Below are 16,782 nucleotides of genomic sequence, written 5' to 3' on the forward strand. Positions count from 1 at the left end.
TTCCCTCATGTCGTCCCAAAGATGCATGACTTTCTTTCTTCTGTGAAACGCAACATTGAAGAATTTTGGCCAAACCAAATCGACTTCCATTGCATGGGAAACAAAGACAATTCTCAAGACATCTTCTTGTATGTTCCACGGAAGAAAGAAGACAACACAGCTTTGGAACGACATTATGGTGAGTAAATGATGATGGAAAGTTCATTTTTGAGGGAACTGTCCATTTAAGTGAACAAAATAATTTATCTATTTTTAAATTATAACCCATTATCATAAGACCAAACAGGCCAGGTGCCTATATCAGGATATGAAGACACACCCCTCTTATCTCCTCCCTGCTGCCTCTGAAGCCTTTCTTACGACTGCTCAGCCTCATTCGTGTCGACTGCCCAGAGTCCACGAACATAGCCTTCCAAAAGCTCTCCAGCACAAGGATATAGGGATATATCACTATCTAGCAAAAGAGAGGAAGAGATAAAGGTGAGGGCATAGTTAATTTTCCATAGTCAGGAAGAGTTGTTGTTTGTTGTACAAATCTGCAATCACTGCTCAGTCATACCAATGTACTGTAAATTACCTATATCCTAATAAGAACTGGATAGAGAAGAATGCCTCTTGTAGAACTGAACACTGTTAACATGTTAGCAAAAATTATTTAATTCACTTGTAATTATGGAAATGTTGTGTTTTGGTAATTATTCCATATCTTGGAATAAAATGTGACTGTGGTAATAATGTACCATGTGAATGAAACCGGCTCACCAAGGAGAAATTATACCATTTAGAAAAATGACAATCAATGATATCTGGGCGGAGAACTGCAAGCTTACAACACTCTGTCTTCCTTTTTTAGTCACATTCATTTTCATGATTGCATGCTCTTCCTAACATCTGCGGTGCATTCCAGGGTCTCCCTGTTGAAACATGTCCCTCTATAGCTTTGGATTGGAGCCTCTGTCCTGTCATGCCTGGAACAAAGACCGGACACGTAAGAGAAAACTAGTTGAGCTACATTTCAATATAAATTACATCCCCAGTGTTGCTGCCTGCAGTTCCATTTTCATCCATTATAATCTACTCAGAGGAATATCAGATTGTCTTGGGAGAAAAGATGCACTTCTTCATATGAATCATCAGTTTGCTATGAACTTATTGGAAAATTGCTGCTTTATACATGGGGTTTGTCTGCAAGAAATTCCAATAGAAACTATTTTTAAAGACCGTTTTTCAGATTTGTTTTATGTGCATAAAACTTTAAAATAATAATATTATATCTTTTTTTATTATTAGAAATTGCAGTAAGTCCCAACAGCAACGTTGTGTACATATACCAAAAGCAAGGAAAGGAATGGACTAAGGTTCATGAACTGACAGAACACAGTGGGCGAATCACAGGTAAGACAAAAGAGAATAGCTGCCACATTAGTCATTAACTCAAAGATACTGTGAGACTGACCCATAAAACAAACATTATCTCAGTGCACCAATCAAAGGCATTACCTAAACCACTGTAAACAGTGCAAGTCTACAACTGAGTTTTATAATAGCTGGAACTTAGTTGCAATGAAAGAAGTAGTGACAGACATTTCTTCTGTATTGTGACATACATCCGAATGAAAAAGGTTCGATCCACCATTATTGATTGGATGAAGGCATATCTGAATGCAAGCATGCAGATGTATGGAAAGGGAGGGGTTTATTGTTGAGAGACATTTTGATAAAAAATTACAAGGCCAAAACAAATGTAAAACTTATGCATGGATGAATAGGTCACAAAGAGATTAATTTTGATTTCATCGCAAATTTTGATAAGATTTAAATTTTCCATTTACTAAGACTGCACAATAGGGGTTTTGCGCAATAAATTTCCGTACTCTGTCAAACATGTGTTGTCACTTCCAGTTCAGGTCGTTTATTTTATTCAAGATGCCTTCAAATGATACACCAAAGATGAGTATAGCAAACATCCAACACTCGCAGCCTGATATCTAAAAACTTTTTCTTCTTCTTTCACTAACTAACATTCAGATATCAAAATTAATAAAACACCAACAATAAAACAACTAGCTAGGTCAGCTGACTACTTCATCCATCCAAAGATATTGTCATCAGTTCCTTCTTCTGTTAACAATTTCTCCAACAGTCGGATGTGTTAAGACCTGTTTTCTAGTTTTTTCATGTAGCGTGTGATATACTGTATACCCCAATTTATAGCACATATAGATTTTGATAATAGTAATAATAATAATAATAAAACATCTTTAACAACTGAATTCATTTTTAGGGATTGATTGGGCCCCAGAGTCCAACCGTATAGTGACATGTGCCTCAGATAGGAATGCCTATGTATGGACCCTTAAGGATGGGGTTTGGAAGCCGACGTTGGTGCTGGTTCGCATTAATCGAGCTGCCACGTGTGTCAAGTGGTCACCTCTTGAGAACAAGTTTGCTCTTGGAAGTGGGGCTAAACTTATTTCAGTGTGCTACTTTGAAAAAGAGAATGACTGGTGAGACCTGCTTTTAAAAGATTTTTCACTAGCTGAGAGAGACGTTACTAAACATATGTATTATCTCATCTATAGCCACATCTCTTGTGTTCCTGATTGACTCTATAGGTGGCTGAGTAAGCACATCAAGAAACCCATTAACTCTACCGTTCTGAGTCTAGACTGGCATCCCAATAACGTACTGCTGGCAGCTGGCTCAGCTGACTTGAACTGCAGGTTTGAACAATCAGACTACTTTCGCACCATGCTGCTTTGCAAACCATTTTATTGGTAACATATATCTTTTTATTGGTATAGAATTTTTTCTGCATATATCAAGGACATTGAGGACAAGCCTGGACCAACACCCTGGGGATCCAAAATGCCCTTTGGAGAGGTGCTTCTGGAGTATAAAGAGTGTGGTGGCTGGGTGCACAGTGTCTGTTTCTCTCCATCTGGTGATGCTCTGGCCTGGGTTAGCCACAACAGCGCCATCAGTGTAGCAGATGCCACACAGGGAAAAAAGTAATACAAACATTTACAAATAACAATTAGCTTTGTAGAGCTCCATTACTTTATATATTTAGTAAGTAAATCAAACTAAAATAATTAAATATCAATTATCCTTGATTTCCATGCTTCCATAAAAACCACTGGAGTCTGCTGCCTGAAATGAATAACATGAACAGTATGACCTTTACCAGTCACTTTTATACTGCCTACATATGAATTTTTGTGCATTGCAGGGTTACTCAGCTGATAACAGGACATCTTCCATTGCTGAGCGTGCTGTATGTCAGTGAGGCTGAGATTGTAGCTGCGGTAAGGAATTTTCCATCACTTACCATTTCATACTAAGCCATAAAATGATTGGTCTCCATGGTTTATCTTAAAAAAAAATTAAATGGGTTAAGATAAATCATTGTAGTGTTAAAATGTTTTCAGTGAGTTCAAATAAATGCAAAATATAAAAGAGTTTAATAATCTTTGGTGATAACTGAGTAAACATGACTAATTTGCATAAATGGAAAGGGTGTAAAAAGTGGAAAACGTTGGTCAAAAACATTCATTTTCTAACACAAAATAATTAACAACAGTTAAAAGCCAGAGAAAAAAGATGGGTTTCGAGCTTGGCTGTAAACTCAGTCAGTGTACCATCCACAACTTTCAGATGGCATATTTACATTTGACCTCAACTGTCATGGAATCAAGCACACATATAATACATGAAGGTATCTCAGTTGACAGGATGTGACATGATCATTGGATTCGGATGTGCCATAGTGCCTTATACCTGTTTAATATTAACACCTTTTTGTGCATATGTCTATGGTGGGGATTTTAGGGCCACAACTGTTGTCCTTATCAGTTCTCATACAAGGGTCCTGGATGCTTGGAGTTTGTGATGAAAGTGGACATTCCCAAGCAAAGCTCCAAGGGCAACATGTCTGCCATGCAGCATTTCCGTAATCTGGACAAAAAAGCAACTACTGAGGAGGAAGAAACTGGGTTGGGCAGTCTGCACCAGAACAGCATCACGTAATATAAGGCTTGACGTCTGCAAGCATAGTCTATTTAAGCACCTTTTGTATTTTGCTCACATTTAGGATAAATTGCATTGCAGTTTGCTAAGGCTTTGTTTCTACTGTAGTCAGCTATGTATTCTGGAAGGGCCGAAAGCCAAGGTGCAGAAATTCAGCAGTGTGGGCTTAGATGGTGCCATGGTTGTCTGGGATTTTAAGGTATTGTATTGTCATGAAACAATATTTTGATGGTGCTGTTTAACAATAGATTGTCTAAGCAGTCACCTAATGACATATTCTAAAAGTATTAAATGTTTTCCTCTTTAATTTGATCTTTAGCACTGAAACACCATGGGATCTGGAAAGAGCAGAAAACAATAATAATCGGGGACCATCTTTTTAAGTTTGTTTTCTCAGACCCTTTTTATCCTTCACTACAAAAGTTACTCTTTAAAGTGATTAAAGCCTGTTGATTTTATTACGATGTGCTGTGGTGGGATGGCTGATCCCAAATGTGTGGTACGCAATAGTTTTTGTCATGCAGTATTAATTCACCTTAACAGGGAATGTTTGAAAGAAGTTGAAAAAAGTCTGAAAAAAGCAAATGTCTATTAAGCACCAAAAAGAGAATTAACCTTGTATGCAATGACTATCATAAATGGATATTTTCTACTCCAAATGTGCTGCTAATATAATAAAAATCTGTGCTTTTTTTCTTTCTAGATTTGATAAAACAAAGCAACAAATGATTATTAAAAACATTGTGGGATTTCGTTTGTTTTTTCATTGTTAGATGCAAATAAATATGAGTGAGACATTAGAGCTTTAAACCGATGTGGTGAGAAGAGAGTTTACCAGCAGAAATATGAATAAAATGTTAAGGAATTACTTGAGTATTTTACAATTACACATTTATTTTTTTTACATTTTTAATAAAAAGCATTAAAATTATGAAAAAATATATGATTATTAATATGTATATCTTAATATTAATTAATATTTTAAAAGCTACATAATTACTGCAATAAACTGAACTGGAATGCATGACATTTCAATAAACAATTTTAATTAAATGTCATCAGAAAACGTTCAAGCTTAATATATGTGATCCTGGTTCACAAGAACAATCATAAGGGTCAATTTCTTGAAATTGAGATTTATACATATACATAAATAAGCTTTCCATTGATGTATGGTTTGTTAGCATAGGATATTATTAACTGGCCGAGATACAACTAACTTTAAATCTGGAATCTGAAGAAAATACTGAGAAAAATCGCCTTTAAAGTTGTCCAAATAAAGTTCTTAGCAATGCATAGGCCTATTACTAATCCAAAAATTTTGGCATAAAAGAAAAAACCGTGCAACTTGGTTTTGTAGTCCAGGGTCACATTATCATGCCAGGCCAGAGTATCATGGCATTATAAGAATCACCGATTCGGTTCAAAACTAGTCCGTGAACTGTTCAAAAGAAGCGATTCGCGGAAATGAGTCCGACTTCCTTAGACTAATAAGCATTGCGGAAAAGAGGAAAAGGCTGTGAATGACTCTGTCATAAGTGTATTCGTGGAAATTTTGATGTGTTTAAATTCTCTGAATAATATAATTTTGCATTCCCAAACCACGCCCCCTTTCTGCTTAATTTCGCACTTACAGCCAATCAGCGTCTGCCTTAGTTGACTCGCCCAATCAGAGCTCAGCCAGACGACAACACGGCGCATTCTCTTCCACCACTAGTGTGTGATCTTGATGTGACGCAACAACGATCAGCTGGTTTTGTTTTGCTTCATTCTCTGTGCTCCGCTTGAAGTCGTAAATGTACAAAAAACTAGAGTTTTAATTCATTAATGTGAGGCGGAAGAACAGTCGAAGCGTTGGAGTGTATTCGTCTTCCACTATACTCGGACTATCCAGTTTTTCCTCAGTAGGTCTCCGCTTTGGCACTATCTTTCCGAGCGGTCCAGCCGATCCCAGGCCTCCGATCCAGGGCGGAGGGAGGGAAGGAGGTCGCTGGGACTCGGGATGGAGACCGGAGATGTTGGGCCGGGGCTGTGCTGCGCCTCCTTCAACCAGGACTCCACGTAAGCGCCTCACATCTGCACACCAGTCTTGCATCATCTGCAGAGGAGGATATTAACCGCGATAAACCCTGCTAGAGGGAATGTCACCACTGCTTAAAGGATTGACCACAGTTTATTGTCTGTTTTGAGTATTATCCATAAAAAGCTCATCACTATGTTATAACGGTGTTTTGCATTGATGGGGAGTAGGCAGAAGTGCTTTAGATGTGATAAACTAACACACAAAACACTACAAAATCCACTCATATTATTTATAGAGTGGATATGAGTCTTGTTACTAATTTACACCGCAAAGGTGTCACATAAGCTCTTCCGAAGTGGCTTTTAGTTGTCTTTACATCGACTGTTTAAAGGTGGCGTCAAATAAGTGCTGTCAAACGATTAATCGTGATTAATCGCATCCAAAATAAAATATTTAGTTTACATAATATACTGTATGTGTGTGTACTTTTTAAATTTGTTATGTATGAATAAATACACAAACATGCAACTATTTTTTACATGAATATAAACATATTTAATATATAATTAGGCTATATTACATATATTTCTTAAATATGTACATGCATGTGTATGTATTTATATGTACATACAAATACAGAGTTCATATACATTATGTAAACAAAAATATTTTTTTTGGATGCGATTAATTGTTTGACAGCACTAGAAATTACAACTTTGGTATTAGGGGCTGAGGTGGCTGGAGACAGGCATAATTTATGCTCTATTGTGTCTTTACTCTCTATTTTGAGCAGGTATAGAGCTTGGCTGTGTCAAGACACCTTTATCCTTAATTTTCACAAAGGAGAAACTGAATGTTTGAGTTGCCTTTTTACTCACAAGTAGAACTGAATTTGCATGATTGTGTCTTATTGATCAGTCCACAGTCTCCTGACAAACTGACCCACTTGTGTCCTCTTTTCTAGCGGTTGATCACACTGGTTTCTTGTCTTAAAAAGTCAAGCACAGCAAATTCAACACAAAACATGATACTGAGAGTCAGGTGATCTGACACATTGCTTATTTGAGATTGACGTCAGCTGTGTCTCTTGGGGCAAAACACATTTGTATTAGAAAAATCAGAATCTTGTTATTTTATATACAGCGTGTTAGTCATAGCGGTAATTACCAACACAAGTCAGACACAGTCATTTGAAGTCCTGCTCTAAACACAAGGTTTTGTTTTGGGTTTCAGCAGTGTGGTCAGTGATAGTGGAGACATACCTACGTTCTCCAACAAAAGTAGGAAAGGACATGCTAAGCACAGGATCTGACATGAACAGCTTTGTCTAGGAATGAGGAGCCTGCCAAACAGATGTGGACCTTATTTCCATAACAAAATAGATCCATGCAACAGACCTAAACTATCCTGTTTACAGAAAGGCCAAATAATTACAATCAAACTTTGTTGAGGTTAACACAAACTGTTTCTAACTTGCGTCAGGACCGCTGTTGTATTATTATTATTATTATATGTTTTATTTGCTAACTGAGACTTGTTATAGCACTTATATATCATTGCTCTTTTGTTGTTTTTGATTGCTTCCATTGTCCTCATTTGTAAGTCGCTTTGGATAAAAGCATCTGCTAAATGTCTAAATGTAAATGTACTAGGATTTTAAAGAAACTTTACTTGCTACTTAAATATTAGGCAACAGTGTCTGTGTTAGCCATTACAGTACATCTGTGTGTTACTTCATTATGTGTTGCTTCAGCCTAGTGACTCGTTACCTAAAAAAAAAAAAAAAAAAATATATATATATATATATATATATTATAAGCTGCATATGCACAAGTGAACTAGATACAGAAGTGTACAGAGTTGATACAGCATCAGATCTTATTGTTTCTGCAGGTCTTTGGCTGTGGGCACCAAAACTGGATACAGGCTATTCTCTGTGACCTCGGTGGACAAACTGGACTGCATTCATGAGAGCAGTGAGACATTCTCCCATTCTTTTTTAAATTTAAATGTGATATAATGGGCATGTATGGTTGTCTACCAAACTACCATGCAATAGGTGGAACCAACACGTGCCGTAAAATATAGTCATCATCATATATGGGTGTAGCCTCTTTTTTACAAGTCACTTACCAAATAAACTGAAAATGCCATCTCATTTCCTTTGTATTGTGTTGAGAAAGAAATGAAAAGAAATTTGACTTTGGTTGAGAGAGTTGTCTCTCAAGGCATGTATGTGATCTGTGGTTGTGCTGTCAGTAAGTGTGTTGTGATAAACTCGCCCTAGAAGTCATAAAGTTATCCTCTGTGTTTTAATGGAGTCAAAATAGCCTGCTGATTCATTTGACCTGATGGCAACACCCTTATGTGTTTGAGATTGTATCTGCAGTCCACAACAGTCATTCAAATATTTCTGGCTGGTAAAAAGCTGAAGGCAGAGCAACGGCCTGTCTTGCTAATGTATGCAAAATAAAAGGTATGCTTGCAAAGTCATAGGGTTAAAATATGGTAATAGTAAATAAAGAGTCTGAATTACAAAAAAAAAAACAGAGAAAAAACACACACAAAAAAACATTTTGAAGTTAGATACAAAAATTAAAAAATGACCACACCCTCAACCTCGAACCTGTATGTTTCTATTACTTCAAAAATAATATTGACACTCATTATTAAAGGTACATAATGACTTAATCAATGATGTGCATGACCGATAATGACAGAATTTTTGTAGATGTTGCTACCTCCTTAAATGTTGCTTTTGTCTCCATTTCTCTCATCTGAAGGAGTTTGGACTCCATTCCACTGTCACTTTTGACTCGATTACTCTGGGTTTGAAAGACACATCAGCAGCATTATGGATTTGACTGCACGGGCACTATCAGATGAGAACAAAACTTGAACTGGATTGAGCCGGATAATGACAGTGTTATCTTTATAGCGCTGCTTTACATCTTAATCAAACTTGGTTCATAATGGATGGATTTTGCAACACTGACACTGTTATTAAACTGAATTTAATTAAAATCCAACAGTCTTGAGCTGAAGATTGACACTATTGACTTTGCCAGAATTACATCTAGTTAATGAACTTTACACATTGTCTTGTTCGAAGCAGAATTAGTCTCATATTTAAAGACGTTTGCATACGTTTATCAATATTTGCATTATTTACCTGTTTCTCACTGTGAAGCAATCTGTATTGTGTAAAGCACTATATAAATCAAGTTGACTGGACTTGACTTTCTAAATGACCACAGAGTGCCTGTACATGAACTGCATGTGTTTAGATGTGGCTTGTTTACTTGAATGTGTCCTTTTGTCTGCTCCCCTTCAGCAGAAACTCCAGACGTGTATATCGTGGAAAGGCTTTTCTCCAGCAGCCTGGTTGTGGTGGTGAGTCAGTCCGTGCCACGTCGCATGAATGTCTACCACTTCAAAAAGGGCACAGAGATCTGCAACTACAGCTACTCGAACAACATTCTTGCAGTGCGTCTAAACAGACAGGTAAACACAACTCAGTTGTGCTGCAGCAAAACACCTGCCAGTTATTAAAAATGCAGCTCCTGGATGAGATGAAGGTTTGTCTCTGCTCTTTAATAGTTTAGCTTAAACATGTGGAAATGAGCATGTTTGGTTTGTTTTTCGTGGCAGAGACTGGTTGTCTGTCTGGAGGAATCCATTTATATCCACAATATAAAAGACATGAAACTCCTGAAGACCCTTCTTAACACACCATCCAACCCATCAGGTAAGTGAACTGAAAAATCTAGAATTATCATTGATATTTTATAAATCGATTTCAAATATTCAGATATGAATCTGTACACTGTACACCATGTGCTTCTGTAGGTCTCTGTGCTCTCTCCATCAACCATTCCAACTCTTTCCTGGCATATCCAGGAAGTGACACCATCGGAGAAATTATTGTCTATGATGCCAACAATCTGGTAAAAATATTGTCCTAGAACCAGTTTTGCAGCTCATTTTGGCAGTTCTTTTTGGTTCAGTTAGTTGCTATACGTGAGATAAAATGCCTAGTTTTAGTCCTGATGCACCATGTGAATCTTGTTCTTTGTTGTATGTTTGTGTCTCTTCTTTTACCCAGAGCACTGTGACCATGATTCCAGCTCATGACAGTCCACTGGCCGCCGTCACCTTCAGCGCTTCTGGCACCAAACTGGCCAGTGCTTCTGAAAGGGTGAAGAGCCACTGTTTATTTAGAAACACAGCCCAGTGAACCACACAACTAGTCATGTTTCAGCCTAAATCCAAAGGAAAGAAAACTGTGGCTTTAATACTTTAAGGGTTTTTTGAATTCAGATAAGCACATCCCAAACTGCCATTAACATACTGCAAAAAAAAAAAAAGAGAGAGAGAAAAAGAGAGAAATAATTCAGTGTTATACAAAAAATAAATATGACGTAAATTGCAAAGTTTATTTAATGATAGGATTTGTTATAGAACTTTTATGCTGATTTAAATACAAAGAAAACAATTTTATAATAATATTTTGTTATAATTATAATAATTGTTTATTTGACTTTTTTTCATGTACTATAATAAAAATGGTCTCTCGGTGTCCACAAAAAAATTCAGAGGGCCCATGACCTCTCCGGTTGTTCTTGACTTATTGGATAAGAATTAAGGTTAAAGAATTAAAAAAATATTTTTTACTCAAAATTTCTACCCAATAGAATATTTTAAAGATTGTATTAATTAAATATAATATAATATTCAAATATATAAACATCTCAATGGAGTATCCCGGTCTAGTAACCATAAAAAAAAGGGTGAATTAAAATATTAAATCAAGTGAACATATCCAGACAAATAACAAGGTTGGGAATTTGTAGCAAAAGTGCTAAATTGCTAAATAAAACAGGCTTCAGTATGCAAAATATAACTTTAATATAATAATTGTTTATTTTTTTGGTGAAATCAAACACTGATATTTTTTTTTCTTCTTTTCTGTTTTTAGGGCACAGTGATTCGCGTCTTCTCCATTCCAGAGGGACTGCGCTTGTTTGAGTTCCGGCGCGGGATGAAAAGGTAAGGTGCTGATGATTCAGAGCTCACAGTGAACCGTGAGGACACTTTGATCATACAGAAGGAGAAAACGAGACTTGGAGGCATTTGTGTGAACTGTGGTATGTTTGAGTCTTTTTTTTTTTTTCACATTTTTGACCTTTTGTGTGTCTGTGTCACCAAAGGTATGTCAACATCAGCTCCCTTTCCTTCAGCCCAGATGCTCAGTTCCTCTGTGCCTCAAGCAATACAGAGACGGTGCACATTTTCAAGCTTGAACAGCACAGCCCAAGGTACTGAAAATGCTCTTTGCTCTCACTTCGTTTAATATCAACTGAACAAATGAGTCAGAACGTCTGCTTTTACTGACATATCTTAACTTTATCAGTGTTTGTGTTTGTCTCTCTCGCAGTGGGGAGGAGGAAGCTCCCTCTTGGTCAGCATATGTAGGTAAGATGTTCACAGCAGCCAGTAGCTACCTCCCAGCACAGGTGTCAGGCATGATGAGTCAAGACCGAGCCTTTGCCACCGTCCGGCTCCAGATGGCCGGTCAGAAGAATGCCTGCGCCCTGGCAATGTGAGTCCTGCACTCATTACTCAGCAATCTACAAACTTGTATTTACTGAGAAAAAAAAACCTAATTCAAGAGTTTCACCTGACCAATCAGAATCCAGAAGCTTCCACGTCTGCTTGTGGCCTCCTCTGATGGGCAGCTATTCATCTATAACATTGATCCTCAAGATGGGGGTGAATGCACTCTGGTGCAGAAGCACAGGTGAGGCATCATCGCTCTTTTAACTGGAAAATGAGTCTAATTTCAAAGTAAAACTGGACAAGTTTAAAGACTGAATCTTGTTCAAAAAATAATTTAGAGTAGATCACTGATTGTTTCACTTGTTGTTGTTTTGTTTTTTAGTTTGCATTTTACATCTGTAAGCCAGTGGGTGAGGACTAGTGTGTGTATTTTGTCTGTTAAGAGTGAGTCATCCAGACTCTCATGTACTTCATTGAAAAGTATGACCAAAGCAATTTGTATACTCCAGCATAAATGTTTAAGTGTTGTCCCTCACAAACAACCAGTTTTGTTATTAACTAAAACTAAAACTAAAAAAAAAAATATATATATATATATTTGTCAATTAAAATAAAGCTGGGATAGTTCACCCAAAAGTGACCATTCGTTCATCATTTAGTACTCACCCACAAGTTATTTCAAACCTGTCTGAGTTTCTTTTTTTTTTTTTTCTGTTGAACTCAAAAAAGCTATTTTTAAGATTGGTCCCCACTGACTTCCATACAATAGAAAAATATACTACGGATGTCAATGGAGATTTTTTTTTTTTTTTTAAGTATCTTTTTAAGTACATTTTTGTTCAACAGAAGAAATACATTTAAACTGAGTTTAAACAACTTGAGGGTGAGTAAATGATGACAGAGTTTTCATTTTTGGGTGAACTATCCCTTTCAATAAAGTATAAATATTGGATGAAAAACACAAAATACTAAAACAAAACTTGCCGTGTCAACTAAAAGTATTAAAATTAGTCAAACTAAATCTATTTTAAAGATAAATGAACACTAAAAAAACCTTATAAAAAGATAATAAAAAAGACAAATGCAAATAAAATTACTTTAAAATAAAATGTTGACTTTTAGTGTGACCACACTATGCTTTGAAAAAAGCTTTTGTCCTATGTGAACTTGCGCATTGTTTTTCGCATTATTGCTGTGAATAAGATTGTCTCAGATGTCACATGAGCGAATGACATGTCCACTCTCATTCATGCATCATAGGTCTCTTTGTAGTAGATAGCAACTTCATTTTAAAGCACACTAGTTTCATAATTCACTTTGGGCTATGACTGTTTGCAATTTATAATGTAGAACACAACATAAATGTCTATTTCAGTAGTACAGGCCACATAACCTTATTTTGTTAAAACTTACCAATATCGCCTTTAACCCCCAGGTTGTTTGGCTCAGATAAGGACTGGGAGGAGACTGAGAAATCCGAACTCACAGAGCCACCACAAGCATGCCAGTCCTATGCTGCCACCGTGGCCATCCCCACCTCTGGACCCGTCACAGCCACTCTCACAGGTACCACAGCACACTCAAACACACATCCTTTTACATTTGAGCTCTTTCTCATGATCGCCCAACTGTGTTCGTCTCAGGCTACTCAGAGGATGGCGGAGCTAAGAAGGGTGAGGTGATTCCCGAGCACGAGTTTGCAGCAGGGCCTGTGTGTCTGGACGACGAAACTGAATTTCCTCCCGTGAGCATTCGCTAACCTCCCCACGTCTAAGCGGCGGTGGTGCATTCCAGTGTACGGGCTTGTCTTGTCCCTCTGTCCACAAGCACTCAAACTAAGTGTGATTTATTATCTTTAATCAAACCAACACCAGCCTGTTCAGGTCTGATGACAGAAAGTAGTTCATATGCATAATGCATTTTACCAGGACCAAATGTTGCAGTTTAATCACGTCAGAAGAGGAATATGTTGTCTATTACACAACATAAAAGACAAAAATCACTCCAAACATTACTCCTCTGATGTATGAAATAATGAAGTATATATTTCAGTGGTATTATTATGTATTTAGACTGAAATAATGCTACATTCATATAAGTTCTGAGTGAATACTGACAAAGTGGGTCACTTAAAGCTTAATCATTATTACTAAAAATCAAAAGATTATATAACTGGTATGTCATGACATACACTACTATCAATAGTTTGGGGGAAGTAAAAAAAATTTTTTTTAAGATAATATTTTTATTCAGCAAGGATGCATTAACTTGATCAAAAGACATTTGTAATGTTACAAAAACATTTTTTTTTTCAAATAAATGCTGTTCTTTTGAACTATTCATCAAATAATCCTGAAATAAATATGAAACAGCACAACTGTTAATAAGATAATTATAAGAATTGTTTCCTGAGGAGCAAATCAGCATATTAAAATGATTTCTGAAGGATCATGTGACTCTCAAGACTGGAATAATGAATGCTCAAAATTCAGTTTTGACATCACAGGAATACATTGCATTTTAAAATATATTCAAATAGAAAAGTTATTGTAAACTGTTATAATATTTCACAATATTACTGTTTTACATGTATAAATAAATAAATGCAGCCTTGGTGAAAGTAAGAGACTTCTTTCAAAAGCAATACAAATCTGCATATGCATTGGATTATATTTAACGGCAATGGAAAGTCATTAAAAAGTGTTCCACATGATCTGTATTCATCTTAGATGTTGAAAAACATTTTCTGACACTAAACCTGCTGTTGCTGTTGTAGTCTTAGGATGTTTCTGATCTTATATACATAGACATGAGCACAAGTTAGATGACTAATTTGTTTGTTTGTGCACAGACAGGACAATGAACAATGCATAAGTTATTTGTCTTTCACATTCTGTTTGGCCTTCTCGATGCAGTAAATGCTGGGTTCATTCATCACCATTGCTACATAAGATAACTATGAGAGCTCTTTTTCTGTTTTAGTCTAAATGGCATGATCTCAAACACATTTTTGTCTATGCACACACACAACATACAGGAGTATTTCAGCTTAAACATGCTACATCTGAACAAATCTTAATTGTTTAATCACATTTTAACAACGAAATAAACATTTTACAATGCAAACCATCTCAAGATCAAGAGGAGAAACTAGAAATGATGCTTTATATTGATGCAGTGCTCGCTTAACTCCACATGGCGGAGCACTTATTGTTGTCCAGCAGGCCTAGTTAATGCTAACACTTCCTTACTCGTTTTGATAAAGCTGATGTGATAGTTTTTCAGAGTTTTAGACGCTTAGAGGGATAGTTCACCCAAAAATAAAAATTTGCTGAAAATGAACGCACCTCTGTCCATCCAAACAGATTCTGAGAAATTTTGCATTATATTACTAGTTCACCAATAGATTCTCTGCAGTGAATGGGTGCCGTCAGAATGAGTGTCCAAACAGGTGATAAAAACACCACAATAGGCCACAAGTAATCCAAAAGGCTCCAGTCAATCAATTAATGTCTTATGGCGCAAAAATAAAAAAAGGCGTGTTTGTAAGAAACAAATCCATCATTAAAATTTCAACTTTAGATTGTTGCTTCTGGCCAAATTAGTCCATGATCCATAATTATGGTTCCTCCAGTGAAAAAGTCCATCTCTTATTGTCATCTCACATCAAAATCCACCAACATATTTGCTTAGAACTGTTTTCACTAGTAAATGGTGCTTGATCTGTGCATATTTCTCTCCTGATTCAGACTTTTCATTGGAGAATTTTACAAAACATTGCACAATAATATTCACAGTATTACGAACAGAGGACTCTTATTTTAGACGAAAGCAGTGGTTTAAAGTTAAAAACGTCTTGATGGATTAGTTTATTACAAACACGCTGGTTTTCACTTCATAAGACATTAATTGATGGACTGGAGTCCTTGTTGTGATGCTTTTATCAGCCGTCTGGACTCTCATTCTGACGGCACCCATTCACTGCAGAGGATCCCCTGGTGATCAAGTGATGTAAAGCTAAATATCTCAAAATCTGTTCTGATGAAGAAACAAACTAATCTACATCTCGGATGGCCTGAGGATGAGTAAATTCTCAGCAACTTTTCGTTTTTGGGTGAACAACTATTCCTTTAAACGAAGGAGCTCAGGACTCTGATGTCAGACGGATTTGATCATTTATAGGATGTCAGTTTGGACTAGCATACTCAGATGCCATTGCTATTTTGTTTATATAGTTTCCAAGTGTCATTGTGGTGTATTAAAATGTCATTGTGGCTAACTAATACAGCTCGGACATGTTCTCAGCTAGCTCCTGTTGAGATCTGTATCTGTCTATAACACACCCGTGGCCGAGGGAACAATAAAGCTCTGTTCTGTTATCCGGTAGATAAATTGGTGCCGTGACGGATCTGGGCGAGGCAAGGGGAGACGACCGTGAGAGGGTAGAGAACAGGTGGAGGCTACAACTGTCACAGGAGGATCCTCAGTGCATGAGCAAGGACAAACAAATTAAAAAAAAAACTAACTTCAGGGTGCTAAATTATTAAAGGAACGGTTGAAATGCTAATATCTTAAATTGAGTTGATCAGGGATTTGGGTCGTTGTCACTCAGACCCCTGAAGGGTGTGTTATAAATGAGGTGCATGACTGAAATATAACCACATATTGTTCTAGTTATGTAACACATTGCATTAATTCAGTTGTAATACTGTAGCATTTTATTCTTTTAATTTATAACACCATCATCATATTGAATCATAAGAGAAGAGGAATTACTTTTTTATATATGTGTTTTGCTGTATTGATACTTAATATGTTTACATGTTGCCATCCTGAATACTAATACAACGGGATGTTTTGTATGTATGTGCCTATGATATTACTTGTAAGAGTGCAGAGTATTTTGCTGGATCGCTCAAGACCAAAAGATAAAAAAAAGAGAAATTATGTAGGAAATCTATTAGGAATGAAATTATGCAAAACACCTCCTGTCTCCTGTCTTTTCTTCATCGGATTTGAATAGACACTTTCAGTCTAACGTTCTTTTTTTTACCACTTGTATTCCTCAAGGACACTTTAATTTGATCAAAAATGACACTTAAAACAATAATAATGTCACAAAAAAAACATTTATATTTCAAGTAAATGCTGATTTTGGACTTTCTATTCAT

General features: G+C 36.5%; 2 protein-coding genes across 6 annotated transcripts; both read left to right on the forward strand.

The window, feature by feature from the left end:
- The first annotated feature begins 331 nt into the window (after positions 1-331).
- Positions 332-4,768, forward strand: LOC132148520 (actin-related protein 2/3 complex subunit 1A-like). The gene is made up of 10 exons (XM_059557213.1): positions 332-480; positions 908-988; positions 1,291-1,395; positions 2,285-2,507; positions 2,616-2,723; positions 2,805-3,011; positions 3,233-3,308; positions 3,832-4,025; positions 4,138-4,228; positions 4,349-4,768. The coding sequence occupies exons 2-10, from the start codon at positions 925-927 to the stop codon at positions 4,352-4,354; spliced, it is 1,074 nt and encodes a 357-aa protein (XP_059413196.1). The 5' UTR covers positions 332-480; positions 908-924; the 3' UTR covers positions 4,355-4,768.
- Positions 4,769-5,735: 967 nt separating this feature from the next.
- Positions 5,736-16,595, forward strand: wipi1 (WD repeat domain, phosphoinositide interacting 1). Of its 5 annotated transcripts, none has more exons than XM_059557187.1 (13): positions 5,736-6,090; positions 7,946-8,028; positions 9,390-9,556; positions 9,704-9,800; positions 9,902-9,999; positions 10,158-10,250; positions 11,031-11,101; positions 11,263-11,370; positions 11,466-11,654; positions 11,745-11,852; positions 13,047-13,177; positions 13,255-13,355; positions 15,999-16,595. In XM_059557187.1, the coding sequence occupies exons 1-13, from the start codon at positions 6,032-6,034 to the stop codon at positions 16,047-16,049; spliced, it is 1,356 nt and encodes a 451-aa protein (XP_059413170.1). In that variant the 5' UTR covers positions 5,736-6,031; the 3' UTR covers positions 16,050-16,595. The 5 variants fall into 5 exon arrangements, with proteins under 5 accessions (XP_059413170.1, XP_059413188.1, XP_059413181.1 ...); XM_059557205.1 differs by having other exon boundaries at positions 5,738-6,090; positions 9,387-9,556; positions 13,255-13,406; XM_059557198.1 differs by having other exon boundaries at positions 5,738-6,090; positions 11,490-11,654.
- The last annotated feature ends 187 nt before the right edge of the window (positions 16,596-16,782 follow it).

The sequence above is a fragment of the Carassius carassius genome, chromosome 1, assembly GCF_963082965.1.
Source record: "Carassius carassius chromosome 1, fCarCar2.1, whole genome shotgun sequence".
Lineage (NCBI taxonomy): Eukaryota > Metazoa > Chordata > Actinopteri > Cypriniformes > Cyprinidae > Carassius > Carassius carassius.

What these genes read in the sequence shown, in the direction of transcription:
- wipi1 (XM_059557181.1), top strand. Translation starts at nt 6,032, where the DNA reads ATGGAGACCGGAGATGTTGGGCCGGGGCTGTGCTGCGCCTCCTTCAAC. An exon ending in TCTATGATGCCAACAATCTG is followed by an intron (nt 10,000 to 10,157) that starts GTAAAAATATTG and finishes TCTTTTACCCAG; the next exon opens with AGCACTGTGACCATGATTCC. An exon ending in TGGCCAGTGCTTCTGAAAGG is followed by an intron (nt 10,251 to 11,030) that starts GTGAAGAGCCAC and finishes TTCTGTTTTTAG; the next exon opens with GGCACAGTGATTCGCGTCTT.
- LOC132148520 (XM_059557213.1), top strand. Translation starts at nt 925, where the DNA reads ATGTCCCTCTATAGCTTTGGATTGGAGCCTCTGTCCTGTCATGCCTGG. An exon ending in CTGGAACAAAGACCGGACAC is followed by an intron (nt 989 to 1,290) that starts GTAAGAGAAAAC and finishes TTTTATTATTAG; the next exon opens with AAATTGCAGTAAGTCCCAAC. An exon ending in TCAGCTGACTTGAACTGCAG is followed by an intron (nt 2,724 to 2,804) that starts GTTTGAACAATC and finishes TTATTGGTATAG; the next exon opens with AATTTTTTCTGCATATATCA.